Raw genomic sequence first — 20,473 nt, 5'->3', positions numbered from 1 at the left:
GATTTTGTCTACACAGGTTCAAAGAAACTGGTATTATTGCTTGTGTAGACACGTGTAACTGTTAGAAATGATCTAGGACTACAGGAGTACAGGACCTTGGCTTATCTTGCCTGGGTATGTATGCTATTTTATATATCACATAGTGCATGACATCTTATTGCACTATAACAAGTACCAAGCACCTCCAAATTCTGAATTTGCCCTCAGGCAATTATATTCAATTCGGCCTGCGGCCTCATTGAATATAACTGGCCTTCGGGGCAAATTCAGAATTTGTCGGTGCTTATATTGTTATAGTGCATTCAGCCTCATGCACTATATATATAATATTACATTATATTTTATTATATTGTATTATATCATATTATATTATAATTATTATATCATATTATATTGTATCATTTTTTACATCATCATATCATTATTGTTGTTATTTTTATCATTACTATTATTACTATTACTCTTACTGTTATATTATGACTACTAAAACAATTACCTCCGAGAGAAAAAGGCTTATCAAGGAACCCGTCTATAGCGGCCACCTGTCTATAACGGCCACCTGTCTATAACGGCCTTTTTCCCGTCTCCTTTGGGTGGCCGCTACAGACAGATTTTAACTGTACTATAATGACTGTTCTTAAAACGTTTCGAGCATCAAGGATAATAATAAGATTGCTGCTCAAACAATTACCTCCGAGAGAAAAAGGCTTATCAAGGAACCCGTCTATAGCGGCCACCTGTCTATAACGGCCACCTGTCTATAACGGCCTTTTTTCCGTCTCCTTTGGGTGGCCGCTACAGACAGATTTTAACTGTACTATAATGACTGTTCTTAAAACGTTTCGAGCATCAAGGATAATAATAAGATTGCTGCTCGTGGAGCCCATCAGGGTCGATCGAAGAACAAATAATACATGCGCTTGTCACTATACTGTGGTACCTCAACTATATGACAAGTAATGACGTCGCACATAACGTGTATAGTTGATGGTGGAACCATCTTTTTTTTTTTGTATAAGTGACCTATACAACCATATTTCTAAGTTTTGTTTTGTTTTTATTTTTCGTTTTTGACGACAGTTCACAATGCTTATAGAAGTAAAGATAAAAAACACCGTAAAATCCTACAGAAGGCTGTTATGAAAACTACAAGCAATGACAAGTTTATAGTAAAAGTAGGCAATGAACAGAAGACAAAATATCTCATGAAGATTTAGAATTCACCTCACGTGATTTCCTTATCTCCTTGTCCGTCATGAAACAGTCCAAAAATCATTCGTCAATATTTACGTAGCGCTTACGTCACTATAGGCTGATGTAAGGATCATATTGCGGAAACTATGAAAACAATGCAAAACAGAAGAAGACATAAGTACACTTTATCAAGAGAAGGATGTTTCGAAAGTGGTTTTGTTTTCATTGTAATTGCCTGCTTTTTCGGCGAAAAGATGTCCGATGAGTCAGTGTTATTAGAAACTGTGGGAAATCGATGTTGGAACACTTGTTCACACTTGCTACACGTAATAAAATGATAGGAAGTCATTTTATTTGATAGAGGAACCTTGAACATTATTCGCTCTTTTGCTTTAGATTTGGAAAAGAATAATATTTTCATTCAAATGTAATTTCTTAAATAAATCAACATCATGTCATGCCCATATAATCTACGAGTCAAAATCCGGAACTTCGGCCTTGAAATGATGGTAATAGTTTTTACAAACATGGGGAAATCAGATTTTGACATTTTTGCGAGATATAAAAACCACTTATGAAATATTAAATAGCATTCAAGTCTAAGAGAAATTCAAAGTTTATCTTATGAAAATCGGCAGTTTTGAAATGTCTGGGATATCAAAATACGAAGCCAACCAAAGCCCTAATGAAATAACAGGGTCCAACCTTTTATTGGGACAACCTTTTATTGGGACATCTTTGTTCCTGGATATTCCCAGCCATTTCAACACTAATTTTTCATCAAATAAACTCCTGAATTCTACTCAAAATATAATTCTATGCTCTTTGAAAATGTGCGTGCATGGTTTCTCATTATCTCACCTAAACAAGACGAAAACCTGAAGCCCCACGAGTCAACCAACACTAGACCTATATAGGCCTAAAATTTCATTTTTATTTTATTTATTTCATTTCCAACAGTGCAGAACTTTTTCATACACAAGATAACACAATTTCAATATAATGTAGTAACAAAGAAAAATACGTGAAATTGACAATACTATACGCATCACAAAATGATAAAATTAATCCCTTAATAATAATAATAATAATAATAATAATAATAATGATAATAATACCGTCTTATTTATCCAGGGTATAGCCTCTTCAGTGTTGCCACTGCTGTACCATTGGACCCTATTTATACACCTGGGTCGAGAGGGACATTGCGGGTAAAAACATTTTGTCCAAGGACGTAAGCTCTGGGCGGGAATCGAACTCAGATCCTCCGATTGGGAGTCGAGAGCCTTATCCACTATGCCGCAGGGGGCGAAGTACCGAAAAATTAATGATTGATTAAATAATGAAAGGGAGCAAAAGATTCCAGTTTGTAGATGATAACATAGCATGTAGACATTTCCACTTTCTATTTATTGATGATTAATTGTCAATAGTTTTTTTTAATTTTTTTTTTAATTTTTTTTTTATAGTTCCACCAGGCCCTATGATAGTCTTCAAGCGCAATTTTATTTTCCCCGTCTCCGGAATATGAACGTGCTCCTGCATGACCAGAACAGTGGCGGATCCAGGGAGGACCGCAACCGGCGCACGCCCCCCCCCCTTTATTTTTTGTTTAAACAAAAGAAATAAAAAGAAAAAATGGGTGGAGGGGTGCGTGCGCCCCCCTTTAATTTTGTAAACGCGCCCCCTCTTTACGGAATTCCTTGATCCGCCCCTGCAGAACATAATGTTTGTGACATTTGTAGTTTCTTCATTCGCAAGATTCTAAATACATTTTGTGTGTGGGTGTGGTTGTGTGTATAAATATAACATTCTATTACTTTTGATGCATATTAACAGATACAATCTGAATCTTAATGGATTGCATGGATATACCAAAGTATAAAATCACCCCTAGGGTCACTTTAACAGTGTAAAGTCGCTCCCTGCAATACGGAATGTGGTATTGATTTTGCCGCTTCATGTGAGTGATTTTCTGTCTGGAAATGGAGCAAAACAGGTGGTAAAACATAAGTCTTGTAATTGTTCATCTTCATAATAATTATTGTAAGATTATCATAATGTTAGCCAGCTAGGTCTTTGTCCCGTATGTGTGTGAAGGTGAGTGTGGAGAGTGTGCCTACTTCATCGTCTATTCTCACTTTAATATGCCAGGATTTCAAGGCGTGTAAAGTATTATAGTACTAAGATCGCTACCTAGCCAAGACATTCTCTGAAGAAACCACAATATACTGGTTTTCTTTTCTCACTATACACGTTTTGATTCCCGATTATTCCTGCGCGAGTAAAATTCGGTATTCTATTGTCGTATACACACAACACGGCGTCGAAGTGACCAAGCATGGGAAGGATGTCCAAAATCTATGTATATAGTCAACACTGTATAGAATACACTTGCACTAGTAGATAATTATGTATAAAATCAGTGCTGCCAGAACCAGGGGTGCGAATTGCTTTTGCCCACGATTTTTTCTTTTTTTTGTTTTTGTCCCCGATGCAAAATGTCAAAAAAATAAATAAATAGATAAAAAATAATAATCATTTAGTGTCCGGCGTTGAGGTCGCTCGCAGACTGAAGGTTTTTTTTTGTTTTGTTTTGTTTTGTTTTTTTTTTTTTTTTTTTTAGGGTCTGAAGGGGGGTGCGTTCGCACCCAACGCACCCCCCCCCCCTGGTGACGCCCATGATTTCATTTCCAACAATGCAGAACTTTTTCATACACAAGATAACACAATTTCAATATAATGTAGTAACAAAGAAAAATACGTGAAATTAACAATACTATACGCATCACAAAATGATAAAAGTAATCCCTTAATAATAATAATAATAATAATGATAATAATAATAATAATAATGATAATAACATCTTATTTATCCAGGGTATAGCCTCTTCAGTGTTGCCACTGCTGTACCATTGGACCCTTACTCTCTCGAAGATTTTGGAGTGATCCCTGACGTCACTCTAAAACAAGTGAAAATGAACAATTTCACTCACAATTCACTCCAATTTCACTCTAAATTCACTTTTTTTTTAAAAAATTCACTCCTTTAAGAGTGAATATTTTCACTCGATTTTTTTTTTTAGAGAGTATAGCTGCCATTATTTTTACCCTAGTGTTGCCAGGTACCCATTGATACACCTGGGTCGAGAGGGACATTGCGGGTAAAAACATTTTGTCCAAGGACGTAAGCTCTGGGCGGGAATCGAACTCAGATCCTCCGATTGGGAGTCGAGAGTCTTATCCACTATGCCGCAGGGGGCGAAGTACCGAAAAATTAATGATTGATTAAATAATGAAAGGGAGCAAAAGATTCCAGTTTGTAGATGATAACATAGCATGTAGACATTTCCACTTTCTATTTATTGATGATTAATTGTCAATAGTTTTTTTTATAATTTTTTTTAAATTTTTTTTTATAGTTCCACCAGGCCCTATGATAGTCTTCAAGCGCAATTTTATTTTCCCCGTCTCCGGAATATGAACGTGCTCCTGCATGACCAGAACAGTGGCGGATCCAGGGAGGACCGCAACCGGCGCACGCCCCCCCCCCTTTATTATTTTTTTTTTAACAAAAGAAATAAAAAGAAAAAATGGGTGGAGGGGTGCGTGCGCCCCCCTTTAATTTTGTAAACGCGCCCCCTCTTTACGGAATTCCTGGATCCGCCCCTGCAGAACATAAGGTTTGTGACATTTGTAGTTTCTTCATTCGCAAGATTCTAAAAACATTTTGTGTGTGTGTGTGGTTGTGTGTATAAATATAACATTCTATTACTTTCGATACATATCAACAAATACAATCTGAATCTGAATGGATTGCATGGATATACCAAAGTATAAAATCACCCCTTTACTTTAACAGTGTAAAGTCGCTCCCTGCAATTCGGAATGTGGTATTGATTTTGCTGCTTCATGTGAGTGATTTTCTGTCTGGAAATGGAGCAAAACAGGTGTTAAACCATAAGTCTTGTAATTGTTCATCTTCATAATAATTATTGTAAGATTATCATAATGTTAGCCAGCTAGGTCTTTGTCCCGTATGTGTGTGAAGGCGAGTGTGGAGGGTATGCCTACTTCATAGTCTATTCCCACTTTAATATGCCAGGATTTCAAGGCGTGTAAAGTACTATACTACTAAGATTGCTTCCTAGCCAAGACATTCTCTGAAGAAACCACAATATACTGGTTTTCTTTTCTCACTATACACGTTTTGATTCCCGATTATTCCTGCGCGAGTAAAATTCGGTATTCTATTGTCGTATACACACAACACGGCGTCTTTGAATACAGTACGCATGAAAGGCACTTTGTACATCCCTCGCACACCAAAGCTCGTTCATTTGCAGAAATCCGATAGGGAACGTGAACATTAGCTCAAAATATGGTTGGACTGCTCCCATTTCCTGCCATTAGGGTAAGATTGTAAAGGATATAATATTTGACTCTGGAAATAAGCTAATATCCGGTGAGTTACGTAATTTCAAGAGTGATTTTACAAACGTTTAAAAACGTCCCTCAAGCAAATATGTGTTGCTCGCCCCCATGCATTAGTAATCCGCCCATCGTAAGGTACGTCTGGTCCGGTCCGCGACGTACCCTGACGTCACAACGCAGTCTAGACAGTCCCAGGGATCAACTTGTCCAGTGCGAGCGACCTGAGATTCGTGACTTCTTGTCAGTGAGCGAAGGAAGGCAGCTGTTTTCGTCGCATTTAGCCAATTTATGACATGCTTTTCTCTGCCGACTTCAACTAGAGCTTGGATTGAGCAGTGTTCAAGTAGTGTAAGTAAAAACAATGTGTCGATTAGTTGGCAACGTACGTTCAAATCGTAGTCGTGTTCTGGCGATGGTGTGTGTCCTTGAATTGCAAATAAGCTCGTATCCGTGAGTGAGCCGCGCGCATAAACACTGCTGTCCCGTGTCCGGGCGGGCATGCACATTTTCACTGCAGCGCGACTAGGCGATTTCTTTTCGCGGCCATAACGGTTCGCGAAGTGCTTGAATGAACCGCTCTGTTGTGCTGGGCATGTTCTTTGTATTTGTGCCGCCGACCAGAATGAGTAGTGTAGATGTGGTGTGGCTTTTTGGCTGGCTTCTTTTCCATCCAGTGCTGTGGATAATTAAATGAATGCACCGAAATCCTTGGTAATTTTGTGATGTGTGGGTTTGTGATAGCCGAGGAGATGTCCGTAATTAGGTACTAACTTTACAGGCGGCGAGACGGACACCAAGCAGCCACCAGCTTGAGCTAGCCGTAGCCGATCACGTTCACTACCGTCTGACCAGCATGACCTCTTTTCTTGCCAGTATAAAATGCCAGATACACAAAGACGGTAACAGGCCTATGAGATGTCAAACTTTTACCTGCACAACATCAACTCTGCCTAGATAATGGAGTACAGCTATCTGTCCCCCCCCCCCCCATCTCTCTCTCTCTCTCTCTCTCTCTCTCTCTCTCTCTTTCACTCTTGATTTTGAGCATCGATCTGTAGGTAATGGGGGGGGGGGGGGATTCTAATGAAAACACTTCACACTAAGATGGTTGCAAGTTGCAACTAGAATGATGAGAGTGAGGTTGTAACCTCCAAAATATTCTAGAGTCTACCTGTTGGTAGTATTTATTTTGATATATGTTACAATCGTTCAGTGTCTTTCATAATTGTTACAATTAAAAGAATTCACTGTTAAAATCACTAAAACTAGTGGCTTCCTACCTGGTATTTAAACTCTTCCGTTACACTTCAATTAAACTAAAGTGGTGGTTGGGGGGGGGGGGGGGGGGGAGTAATGGAGAGTGATACCAACCTTCCCTATAAAATGATTTTCTAAGACAGATCAAAGCAAAGAAATATACTGGGTTTGAGACAGGTATACTTTGAACAGTAATATGTATAATATATCATATATACATATATATATATATATACTATATATATATATACATACATTACATATTTACATACTACATGGCTGAAAAATAAATAGTTAACCAATAAGTATACATATTAAACATCACATACGATACCCAATGATTATGAAAGGTCCAATGTATCTGATGTGTATGAGTAGTTTATGTAGAAACATGGTGGTATCGTGGTATATATCCTAGGTAACGCCCTGCATTGATAAATCAATTTAGGGAAAATTATCTCATTTGTACATGCTTTTTACTGCCCATGCAAAAACGAAAATAGGATTTTAAAAAAATCAAACAAACCACTCTTTATCTGCTATTGATTTATTGTCTGCTGATATTTTGATTATATTATGTTCTTTACCAACTTTCAAAAATTGTTGTTTATGTAAATTAATACCATCAAATTACAATCATCCACAATGTGCAAGCCCATGTGCACATAGGTGTGCACATCCTACTCTCTAAAAAGATCGAGTGAAAATATTCACTCCTAAAAGAGTGAATACAAAAAAGAGTGAATTTAGAGTGAAATTGGAGTGAATTTTGAGTGAAAATGTTCATTTTCACTCGTTTAAGAGTGACCTCGGGGATCACTCCAAAATCTTCGAGTGATCCCTGAGGTCACTCCAAAATGAGTGAAAATGAACATTTTCACTCAAAAATCACTCCAATTTCACTCTAAATTCACTCTTTTTTGTATTCACTCTTTTGAGAGTGAATATTTTCACTCGATTTTTTTTTTTTAGAGAGTATGACTTTGTTGTTGACACACCTGAAACTGTAGATGATTGATTTCTCAGAAAAGCTTTTGATATTTTACATAATTTCCAGTGTTTAGAATCTATATTGTATCTAGGTTTCATAATATATTTATAAAGCCATAACTTGAACCTAAATATTTCATTTTACAGTATGATATAGTGTTCACAGAATATAATGCAGGGATGGCAGATGGGGGAGGGGTTGCACCTGTACATAGGAATACAATAGTGTCACCACTTTGGGCCCCTCACTGTTTTACTTTTTTTTTCATTTTACCCCAGAAGTGGTATTAGGAAAAAAAATAGAACAATACACTGGTTTTTTTTTTCTTGTCTTAATGTCAGCTGAAGAAACCTTGAAGTGTGAAGTCTTTTTTTTTTTTTTGTATGTGGCGCATATGTTATGTACTGTATGCAGGTGTTTGAAATTGCATACTTTGTCAATTTTTGACCCCCCAACAAAAACAAAAACACAAACAAACAAACAAACAAAATAAGATACATCAGCTGATATAGTAAATCAAAGTTAATCAAAGTCATTGGGAATTTATCATCCTTGAAATATTTCTATGTTCTCTACCAATTCTTTAGACTTTATTTCTTATTCATCATCATGGATTTCTTGTTCCTACATTTTTATTTTTATGCTGAACTCATTATTTTTTTAAACCATTTATTTGAGGCATGAGCTCAAACTTACAATATTTGTGCTATAAGAAATAAGCAAGTCTGACCATGGAACTTTATGTCAAGTTACAGATATTATGTACAAGTAGGCCTACATGCACATTAGTAAGCGTATGTGTTTTGTTTAATTGGAGGACTTTCAAATTAAAAATTCTTTGTGTTTGTCACTTTTTTGTGACTATTCTTTGGTGGAACATAATTATGTAGAAAAAATGAAGCATATTTTGGTAAATAGTGTGAACCTTTAAAGGACAAGTTCACCTTCATAGACATGTGGGTTGAGTGAGTGCAGCAATTAATATTCTAGTAGAACACGTCAGTGAGAGTTTGAGGAAAATCTTACAATCCGTTCAAAAATTATGATTTTTTTTTTAAAGTTTCTGCCCAGTCACAGCTGGATGAGAAGACTACTATAACTTGTGATGTCACATGTGTACAGTGATATAAAGAAAGTATAAAGAAAAATCAACAATTTTCATTTTTCTTGCATTACAAAAGAACACTTGACTTCTCTCTTCTAGAAGGCAAGGGGAATAATATTACCCTTAACATACATCTGTAACAAGTCGAAGAAATCAGCACTTTATCAAAAAAGTCAAGTTTTGTGAAATTCTTTTTTTATTTTCCTTATATCATTCTATGCATGTGACATCATAGTCTTCTCTTCCAGCAGTGATTGCACAGATACTTTAAAAATTCATGACTTTTGAATGGATAGTCAGATTTTCCTCAAACTTTCACTGATGTGTTCTGCTGATATTGTTGCATTCACTCAGTCCACATGTAATATGAAGGTGGACTTCTCCTTTAAAGGTTCCTTGGGTAAGACTACACATCTATCATGTATGAAACAGTTGTCATCAGTTACACAGCAAACATGATATCCGACATCTTACAGTACAAAAAAAAAAACCCTTTGTAATTTGAGCAATGCAGAAGTTGACTTATAGGTATGTCAACATTTCTATTTGTGTTGAAAGAAAACTTTTGAACTTTTTCTTTGCACTGATTTTGATGTGGTTTGTTGACTTCAAAGGTGGTGTCATTGTAAGCAAGGTTTACTGTACATGTAGCATTGTTAGCTAGTGAGTTTTACTTTTTAGCCAGTACATAAAATATTATGCATCTTTCTTTAGAAATCAGATGCATGATAAAGGTATAAGCAATTCCAACATGAACTCAGAGATAAACAAGTGTTCCCCTCCCTTCAATTTATGGTTACTGTTATCCTCATCTGAAGTGAAGAAAAAAGAAAATATCCACTTTCATCTTCTTAATTTTTTGGATGTTGCCCAGTGAAAATTTAAGTGATCAGACGCTGGTTAGCGCTGATCCCATGCTATATAGGATTACTAACTTTATAGAATAATGATTAAAAAAAAACCAATTTAAATCTGAAATGCAGTAACGTGAGAAAGTGAGGACAATGCTTGGAATGACTATATAAATTCATTTGTTGAAATGTGAGGGTATTGATGAATGCCTTTTTAGGAGATTATCTCTTTTTGCTTTGAAAATCTGTCCAATAATCTTGTTTTGCTTTGAAGATCTGTCCAATAATTCAATGGGACAGGAGCCAGGGTAAGTCAAAGAGAATGTGTCTATGGTCTAAGGACTGTTATTTCTCCAATCTTATGAGAATTCCTGTGCATTTACTGTGACCAAGAATGTTATCATATTGTTTATTTCGGTGTTTGTCACCGACATAATGCTAAAAGTGAAATGGGGGAAGGAATTTGAGAGAGAGTGTGTATGTGTGTGTGTGTGGGGGGGGGGGGGGGGTTGACTCTAGACAGTTAAGTCACATGTGAGTGAACATTTGGACAATGTAGAAGAGACCCAAAGGCGTCAGTGTGCTCTCGTCCGGATCTTCATCATGTGGCATGGAGGGGAAAGGGGGCGGCAGCCCATTGGTCAAGTGGTCAGGTGACCTGATGAACCACTGGACAGCTGCATTTAGTTCTTCAAGGCCAGAATGAAATCAGTCTCTATTCAGTTATAGACCCATTGTCCATGCTCACAGACCACAGAGGGTCTGCCTTTTCAGTGTTGTTCTATTTACTCTGAAAAAAAAAGAAGTAAATTGTATTAAAGCTGCAGTTCACTCTTTGATGCAAAATAGCACTTTGACTTAACCCATTGAGGACAGACTGATTTTGCTACAGCACGCATTTCCCCCAGACACCTGCCCGGGTATTTTCAGGACTTGTCATCAACGGGTTAAAAGAGACCTCCAGATGGTTTTTAGACTTGCATTTGAACAACTATAAATTGGTTAGGCCTGAATAGGCCTACTGCAGAGTTTCTGAATTAATTCTGATTAAGATGAAGAATAAGATCATTTTTTTTAAATATTCATATCAGATCACAGTGAAGAAGGATGATGACATTGATCAGTTTCACATAAGAATGTATGAGTGGGAGCTCAGGGAAGCAGAACAAAAGAAAAAAAAAACTTGTTAAAATGCTACACAGGTAAACTTTTGTTAAGCAAGTGGTAATGTCATGGAATTACATTGCTAGTACATTCATGGAATATGAGAGCCTCCTAAAAGTCATCATCTGTGTTCAGTGTACCGTTATGTAATATGTTTTTGATTTTGCAGAGTATGGTATGGGCTTATCTCCTTGGGAACCATAGTAAATTCCACAAATCTACACATGGTACCATTGAAATGTAGGCCTACTATACATGATGTGAAATTATATTTCGCCGGGAATTTTCCTTTAAACACACTATAGATTTAGTACCTGTTTTCATAAATCATGTAGTGTGTTCTTGTTGTTGTGTACTGTCAATATCAAAATTCCTATCTTAAATATTATAAACAAAACAGTGTTAAGACTGTGTGTGTATGTGTGTGTGTGTGTGTGTGTGTGTGTTCTGCCCCCCCCCCCAAAAAAAAAGTGGGGGTGGGGGATGCGGGACATACACTCACAGAAAGAAAGAGAATATCAGTCAAGGGTAGGGGGACAAGCCTTGTATGCCAGAAATTGTACTAAATGAGTACTGTAAATAATAAATTGTAATTTATCACACTATCTGTTTCAAACTCACTTTTAAAAGAATGTCTGTGATTTCTGAAAGTTGCAGTTTTATGATAACATCTCTTTTGCATTCCCTTGAGAAACAGAATAAGATGCTTTAAAGACAAAATATGGACGTGCTATGAAAAAAATGACCCCATTTTTATTATTATCATTATTTTTTTGTTTATGATGATGAAGAGATGGTCAATGGCTGTACTTGGTAAGGATAAGTAACTTGGAAGAAAAGGTTACTCATACACTCATCAAAAAACAAAAAACAAACACCAGAAAGTAAACACTTTTTCGAGTTCATATTTATCATAGAAGATTTTGATGAAAATTGATATATTATATACCATATTGAAGATAATTTAATTGGCTATCAACCTAGTAGGTCAATATAAAGGGAAACTTTACGCATGAGTGAACACATTCGTTTTTGTCGTCCAAGGCACAAAAGTGAACATCGCTACGATTGACATATATTCTCTTTCATTTGCAAATGCACGCCTGGCCCTTAGAGATAACAATGATAACAAAAGACCAGTTCAACACAATGACAGAAATGATTGAAATAGCAAAAGTAAGTTTCCGTTCTCTTTATCTCTTTATAACCTCAAACAAAATCAAAGTAGGAAACTAAAGGGGGGAAATGAGAATTTTACATCAACTCAAACTTCACATGACAGATAGGGAGTAGGGGCACAAATATGATTCAAAGAACAGAATATCTTTGTTTAATTCTTTTAAATTAGTACAAGGTAATTCAAGAATTTGTGACACAAATTCAAGAACTAAACATTATTTACAATTTTCTTAATTTGAAATTAATTCAAATTCCTATCATTTTTGTTACATGTTTATTGCTTCTTCTCCCATTTTATCTGAATTACGATTTGACAAAAATTCTTCATTTTCCTCCAGTATTTTTAGCCTTTACTGATCTTTTGGGCTCCAAAGATATCATCAAGGTCATAGATTTATTTCTGCAACTTAATTCACATTCTTTATTGTGTTAAATTTGTCTTTGTTATTGTTACAGGGAAGAGCACTTACACATGAATGACAACTTGTTCATTTTTGCAATTTTTACTTTTGTGCCTTAAGAGAAAAACAATGGTGTTCACTCATGCGTAAAGTTTTCCTTTTTATTGACCTACGTACCAGGCTGATAGCCAATTAAATTACCTTTCATATGGTATATAATACAATAACTTTTACCCAAATACTGAATAAGAAATATTAACTTGAAAAAGTGTTTATTTTGCTGAGTGTATATATTGGAAGCCAATGAACAAATGCTTAGTGATGAATTATACCCAGTAAACCAATGAACAAATGCTTAGTGATGAATTATACCCACTGTAAACTTTGATCAATCATATATTAGCCTTTCATATGAAATGATGCTGACAGGACATACCATATGTTTCCTTGTGTAGTGGGCTAAATAAAACAAGTTTTTGTCAATTTGCATATTTAAGACTTTATTGTGCAACTTTGTCTGCATGAAAAGTTTAAAACAACTGTATTACCTTTTTAGTGTTTGTTTGACTACAGAATGTAAGATTTGCCATCATCTTGGATAGTTGATTACACGTACAAGGACTCCATGAGCAACACGTGCGTGTATAACAGATTACTCTGCAGCATAATCCTTGAAAAGCCACTAGTGATCCAGTAGTTTGACTCTTCTCTTTGACTATCTGCAAGGTAAATCTAAGGAAGCATCTAAGATGTATACAGAGAAGACTAGGGCTAGAATTTTCCCCTCCCAGACAGAACACCCTGAGTTCAATAGTTTCACTTTATTTCCTTTTCTTCCAGCGGTAGACGAGGGACCTCCTCTTATCGTCATGGGCAACTCACAAGGCCAGCTGAAGTCGTCTCGCTTCGAGGCGGCACTCCACATGTCCATTGAGCAGTCGCTGAGGTCCAGCGCTGCCACGCCCCAACCTGTCTTTTCCCAGCTGTACCTGGACAAAGGTTGGTTCCTTACCCCTCATTCCCAGCTGTATCCTTGGATGACCTGGGTTGGTTCTTACCCCATTCCCTGTAATGAGGGTTGGTTCTCATTCAATCCTCACACACTGACTTAATATCCGCAACAAATATTCAGAAAGCAAATTATTTCACAATGGCAATATAAAGTGCTTGCTCACAATGTATGGTACATAGTTGTCAGAGTTCTTTTATAGTAAGAAAAGGTAGTCAAGTGTCACAGAGCTTATTGGATGGAAATTGCTTTTAGGATAAATATACATTGTACAATGAATAATTCCTATTTTATGTCCCTACCAAGTTGAGATGTATGTTTATAAATTGCTACGATGTATGTAATGCATAGTGTGCTTGCTCATTGCCAGTATATACATGTACACTTGTAATATTACCCAACAGCAAGAGATATGTTTCACTAGCAGGAGAAGATTGTATCAGAAATCCCCTTCTATAAAGCCCACCTCATTGTGGAAAATTACAATGTGCAGTTTCTTAGCCCCGAAGCAATGAAGTATTTATGGCACATTTTTTGATCTCGATGCTGTGTACACTTGGTCGTTGTTTTGTTTTGGTGTTTGTTTGTTTTTGTTTGTTTGTTTTCTTACTTCAAAATAAGAAATGAATGCCATTTTACTGAAGACTTATACTGGTGTGTTTGGTATTTTAGACATCAAGCCAAATGTACGTGACATGGAGCCCCATGGGAGCTCCGGTGAATCCTACAGGAAGGACTCCATGCCCCCCAGCCCCACTGACAACAACAACAAAGAGACCACCCCTTCTTCTTCATCCTCTGCGCCATCATCCGTTGCCACGGCACCCCTGTCCCTGGGCGAGCTGCGCACCTCTGGGACGAGTACCATCACTTCCTCCGCCCCAATGAGCAAGCCCCCCTTGCCCAGCCCTCTGGGGCTCCACCCTGGTGTCCACGCATCCCAGCCTGGTATGCCAGCAGTGATGCTACCCTCACCAAGACTTCCCCTGTCACCCTTCATACCAGCCCAGAGGTAAGCCATCTTTCTTTGCACCTGCTGCTAGCTTTGAGTAACATTCATATTATACACATACACAGGTCTGCTTATCAGTCTTGAAGTTCAAGACCTAGAATATAAGGCCTAAGGTCCCTATTTAAAGGCATAATTTATCATATGCAGATGAAACAAAAACCAAGCACTAGTGCTTTAGAATAATTCTAAAATGTGAGTTAGGGCTAGAAACAACTACTGTAAAAATCTGAATCAATAAAATCAATGTTAAGTACGGTATAGTTAAATACACAAAATGTGAGCAAGAGTTATAATAAAAATGTTTCCAGACTAAACCATCTACGGTTGTGGTTTATTGAGCACAATACAGATATCTAGTACTTATATTTTAGGCTTTATCGCAAAAACTGTATATGATAGGGTGTTTTGTGGTACAACAGACCTACACATATGCATTAAATATCATATCTTGAAAATTTTTAAAATCACTGTTCCCAAAGGTAAACAGGACCTTTAAGGGATGCTTAGCTTGTCATTCTTAAGATCCCTGGAACAGATACTCCCCAGTAGGATAAACATGCTCTTCTGGAAATTCCCAAGTTTCCGTCAAGTTCCATCTGGTGATTATGTTTTTGAAAAATATGTATAATTAGGAACCGCGGAATTAGGGGGAGGGGGCTGCAGGCCCCCCCCCCCCCCCCCCCAGCCTCACTTTTCTTTTTTGGTCTGTAAATAAAATGTCGAAAAAATTGAAACAAGCAGAGGAAAAATCACAAGACCACATATTCCGAAGGTTTCACCATCCTTTTCTTTTCGTCTGAGACCTGCAACCCCTTCCCCTTAGAAATAAAAGAAAAAAAAATGTTCTATGGCCCCTGATAATCACAATTCAAACTACCAGTCAGTGGGCAAGAAAGAAATGTAGTGATTTGTGGCTATGATTTATTAACTTTTCCCTCATTATATGTTAAATGAAAAAGGTGTATTTCACAGGACAAAACTTTTTTTAAATATCTTGATATCAAATTAAGATCTTACATTATGCTTTAAAAGTGAATGCTCACCATTTTACTTTTATTTTTTTTTCTTAATTAAATTGCCAAAAACTTACTTTTGTAGGAGAGATTTTCCATGATGCTGAAGGCAATCTCTAAAGCAAAAGAAATGTTTAATGAAAATTAGCTAATTGTTTCTTCACTGACTGTATTAATCTCCTCCCCATCCCCCTTCACCCCCACCCCCCCCACCCCCCAAAAAATAACAGAAATAATCCCCCCCCCCAAAAAAAAAAAAAAAAAAAAAATGCACACACAAAAAAAAGAAAAAGGTCTATACACATTGTACCAATGCAGGCAGAAAATCCATGTTTGCTCATGTTGGTTTGAGATTCATTGTAGCTTGATTCAACACTTCCTAAGGTGTTGTAAACACATCAACGCTATGTGAATCATGACCAAAATGTGTCATTTATGGGAGGTCAAAGGAAATTGTGAGAAAATTTTGAGGAAAGCTTTGATTTCTTGTTTCCTTTAGCTCCGAGATCATGTCGGCTCGGAGTTGAGGGGACCAAAAAGTTTCAACAAATTTTGTTATTTTGTGGCATCGTAGAGTTTGCAAGTTATGTGGGGACATTGAGTGTGTGTGTGTTCCCAAATGGGAAAGGATTGCAACTGAGATATCAAACTTTTGATTGGAAGTGTATTTTGAGGGTAAACACTTCACCTTTTGAATATTTACTCCTGTGACTATATCATTGCTGGGCTTAACATGAGTAGGATTCTGACGTCTGATCACTAGGACCACAAATACGTAAATATCTCAACGTGAGCCCCAAGTATCTGCCGGAAACCGTGCAGAGAATGTTCAACAATTTAATAGGAAAATGCCAAACGAGCTGGAGCTATGCCAACAGTTCAGAGCTGTGCGCATTAGCCATTTTGCAGTCAAAATAAAGTACCTGTGGGCAATGGAATTTGCTCTGATCCATAAGATTGACCCTCCCCATACATACAACTGCACATTAATGAACATCACTTGAAAAAAAACCCACAACAACAACAACAACAGGAGAAAGCATTTACACACTGTCATTAATTTGGCAGAGAACATCCCATTGCATGAATGAAGCCAGTCCCTAACAAAAAGATTTTCTCTCAGAAATATGACCGTTAAAATGTTTCCTTTACAAGAAACTGAGGGAATATGACTTGAATTTTTTGGAAAAGGTTTGTCACCCTCAGTGCTGTTGATATGTAACCTCTGATTAACCTGTTGAGGATGAGTCCAAACAATACTCGGGCAGGTGTCTATGGGAAATGCTTGTTATAGCAAAATCAGTCTGTCCTCAATGGGTTAAAGACAGAGTTGGGTCAATTACCAACCTCTTCTGCGATTCCTCCCCCTCTTCTGTGCATCGTCAGTAAACGTCCAATAACATCCTGCTACCCAGGATTACTCATTCCTCCTATGTTGCTAGTCTTGGATCCATACTTTCACACATATATTTCCCCTCTACCTCCTTACATTATGGCTGGAGCAGTGTCTAATGTGCAAAATGCTTTCCACCAGAATATTAAGCACCAGCCTTTATTTAGACCAGGCCGTAGTGTGGTACACTTGTAGTTGTTCACATACTTATGGCGAAACTATTAACACTTGATGTGTAACACGAGCCTTACCAGTAGTTTAGATAATGTGCTGAAATGTGAGTCGAGAAATATAGCATGTAATGAATAGATGTGAAAAGACAGCACAATATTGTGTATTATATTCTGCATTGGTGTGCCCCACAGTTTTAGCAAGGAATATGTGGCCTTTTTCTTAATATCATTTCCACCTGATGATGTCACCTCATTTATTTGTACACAAAAATGTTATTAATCTTTTTTATATTTTATTTTTGCTTTCATACTGAAACAATGTGTGAAAATTGTGAATTTGACACTTTTCAATTGCATTCCATGTTATATCAATACCATTATGAATACATTTACACTATATTTTGTGTTCACATAATACATGTAGCTTAAACACACAGAAACTGTACAGTATGTGCACCAATATCTACAATGTTTATTTGTTCCCAGGATGATTAATTATTTATTGATGTGTTTTACAAGTGAGGCCAGCTGTTATTTTAAAAATTTCTGGGCATTTAGTAATTCAGGGGTTCACCGACCTTTCACATTGTTCAGGAAATTGATTGTCTTGTTGTTGTCATTTTGTTTTGGTAGGCATACTTTTTAGAAAGAGTATTTATTTATGTAAGCAATTAGTGAGATTCTGATTTAATGCAAGGCTTGTCGTATGCTGTAATTACTTGAGAGTTGGGAGTTAATCGAAGATGAGTCATTCAGCCAGAGATAATCTATGGCAGTTTCAACCCTACAGACCAGTCTTAATCACTGCGTGTTGGCATTCTGCACATTTCATGTCTTTTTCGGATGCTAAGCAGGAAAACTAACAGATTCTTTAGAAAGAGAGCAATTAGGCACCTGTGCACTCTCTCTGTAGCTCACTCCATCAACCTTTTCAGGCCCACACTCAACATCCTAGGGACAATGTTGGATATACACCGTAGATGTTTCCCACAGGACAGGGAGAGTTAAAGGGGAATAAGCATGTATTGAGTAATGTAGGGAATTTGGGCATCTTTTTGGCATAAATTGTTTGTTCATTTAAAAGCACCATTTGTATTGCAAGGATGTTCTCTCTCTAAGGCTGCATAGTATTAAATTCTTTATGTCACATCTTTAGTCAACACGAAAAGGGGCAAGATCTATATTACTTGCAGGAACTCAGGCAGAATTTGGTGAAATGTACTCACTCTTAACCCATTGAGGACGGGCTGATTTTGCTCCAACACACATTTCCCATAGACACCTGCCTGAGTATACTCAGGACTCGTCTTCAACTGGTTAAGTGTTATCCTAACATTTCTAAGTACCTTTGAGAGGCCTTTGTTATGTAATAAGTGATATTTCACCAAGGCAACAAGGAGTATTCAAGATGTTTATGCGCTGTTTGGTGGAAGAGGATCACAACTTGTGCATTAAAGAGGCATTTTATAGAGCTGCCATATGTGGCCGTGTGATTAACCATCTTGAAGATTTAAAGGGATTGTATATTTTTGGTCGAGTCCTAATGTTAGGTTTATAAAATTTTTTGTGAGGTAGTGAAAAACCTCTAATGAAATATGAATGAGAATGTAATTTCAAGAAGGATTCAACATTCATTTGACAAAAATTGGTCTTGACATGGCTGAGATATCCACACACAAAAAAGGCAATCCTAATAAAATTGACAGGCCACGACATTTATTAGGATCTCTTTGTTTTACCTTGTTTTTAGATATCTCAGTAATTTAAAAACTGGTTTTCATCAAATAAACTTTTGATTCCCCTTAGAATTGTATGCTCTTTAACATTCATAGAGTGGTTTCTAAATATCTTGCAAAATGTTACAAGCTGAATCCTCACCTCAACCAGTAGGATCTACTGTACACACCCTTTAAAGATTGCAGTGCCTGGCAATGAGGAAAAAATCATGAATAGTTTATGATATCCAGTTTAGTTTAAAGACCCATTCACTTATGTTGCTTTCATATCAGTTTTTTTTTTTCGCTTATTATTTTTTAACAATAATAATGAAAATGAGAGTGATCATAATGATGATGCTGATATCAGTACTGTAATGAAATAGTGATAATGATAGATATTATGAACTGAAAAGAAGATTATTTTGCATGAAAGAAAATCTCAAGGCCTAAACATTTTCATGACTGCACCTTCAGTGTTCCAAGTTTTGTGTAGAAGATGGGTACAATTGTAGATGAAGACATGCTTAGGTTGGGAAGATAATGACACAATTATGTGTCCGCACAATGTCAAAATTTTTGCTGACCATTTTTTTTTTTTTGCTGTTTTTAAATGCATTATTTACCATTTGCAGATGAAGCAAAAACCCAGCTTTAGTGCTTCAAAATAGTTGTAGAATGTGGACTTACAGGGATAGAAACAACCACTGTAAAAATTTTGATCAGGATATTAGATTTAAAGTATTGTTAAATATACTAAATGTGAACAATAGTTATAATAAATTTGTTTCTAGACTAAACTGTCTACAGTTATGGTTTACTGAGAAAACTTGTGATATCTCCCTATATTTTAGGGGTTTTTTTGCAAACTTTGTGTAGGCTGTTTTGTGATACAACTGACCTACACATATGCACCAAATGTAATAACTCAAACATTTTTAAAATCACTGCTCTCAAAGGTTAACCAAACTCTAAGCAATGTTAAGTCAACCAGCTATCAATAAGTGTGCCAAGCATGTACAGTGTATAGTTAAAATTAAAATGGACAGTTTCACATTTGCTTGCCATTCTTTCCTGACCCAGGTTCATCATCCCAGGCCAGTACCCGGCCCATCCCCCTCCCCCTCTGATCCAGCAGCCCCCCTCCACATCCAGAGCTGTGACCGAGGTCTGCATCACCCAGCCTGGTTTCCCTCCAGCCGTTACCATGGTACCAAGCTCTTCCTCCTCCCGCACCTCTTCCCCCCGCCTGGCCAAAGAGGATGCGGTGCCAGCCCAGTATCAGCGGGAAGAAATAGAGAACACAGGATTCCTGTATGGTGCCCTCACTCTACGGGGATGCCAAGAAGTTGGTAAGTACACCCCCCCCCCCTCCAAAAAAAGAAGAAGAAATATATGAATAAAAAATTCTACTCTTTACAGTACCTGTCCATGATTCTTCCCAATGACCTGCTGTATATGATCTTTGTGTGTGATGAAATGCAGTTTGTGCCACTACTGTGTGTGTGCTACACAAGATGCATGCCCACAATGTGGAAATCACTTTTCCTCGCATCTTTCAATTTTGTTTAAAACAAAGCAA

General features: G+C 37.0%; 1 protein-coding gene across 1 annotated transcript in view; it reads left to right on the top strand.

Moving 5' to 3' along the window:
- Nucleotides 1-5,843: 5,843 nt before the first annotated feature.
- The window catches only part of LOC139719530 (GREB1-like protein), a 44,416-nt gene continuing 29,786 nt past the window's right edge, over nt 5,844-20,473 (top strand). Inside the window, 4 exon segments of the mRNA XM_071630943.1 lie at nt 5,844-5,976; nt 13,417-13,575; nt 14,258-14,597; nt 19,975-20,243. Of these exon segments, the coding sequence (XP_071487044.1) occupies nt 13,446-13,575; nt 14,258-14,597; nt 19,975-20,243 (739 nt within the window). The 5' untranslated portion in view covers nt 5,844-5,976; nt 13,417-13,445.

Source organism: Diadema antillarum, unplaced genomic scaffold (genome assembly GCF_040938485.1).
Source record: "Diadema antillarum isolate AM-2024a unplaced genomic scaffold, OU_Dant_1.0 scf00000111, whole genome shotgun sequence".
NCBI classification, from domain to species: domain Eukaryota; kingdom Metazoa; phylum Echinodermata; class Echinoidea; order Diadematoida; family Diadematidae; genus Diadema; species Diadema antillarum.
The sequence above is the reverse complement of the archived record's forward strand: the minus strand, read 5'-3'. Positions and strand labels throughout refer to the sequence as shown.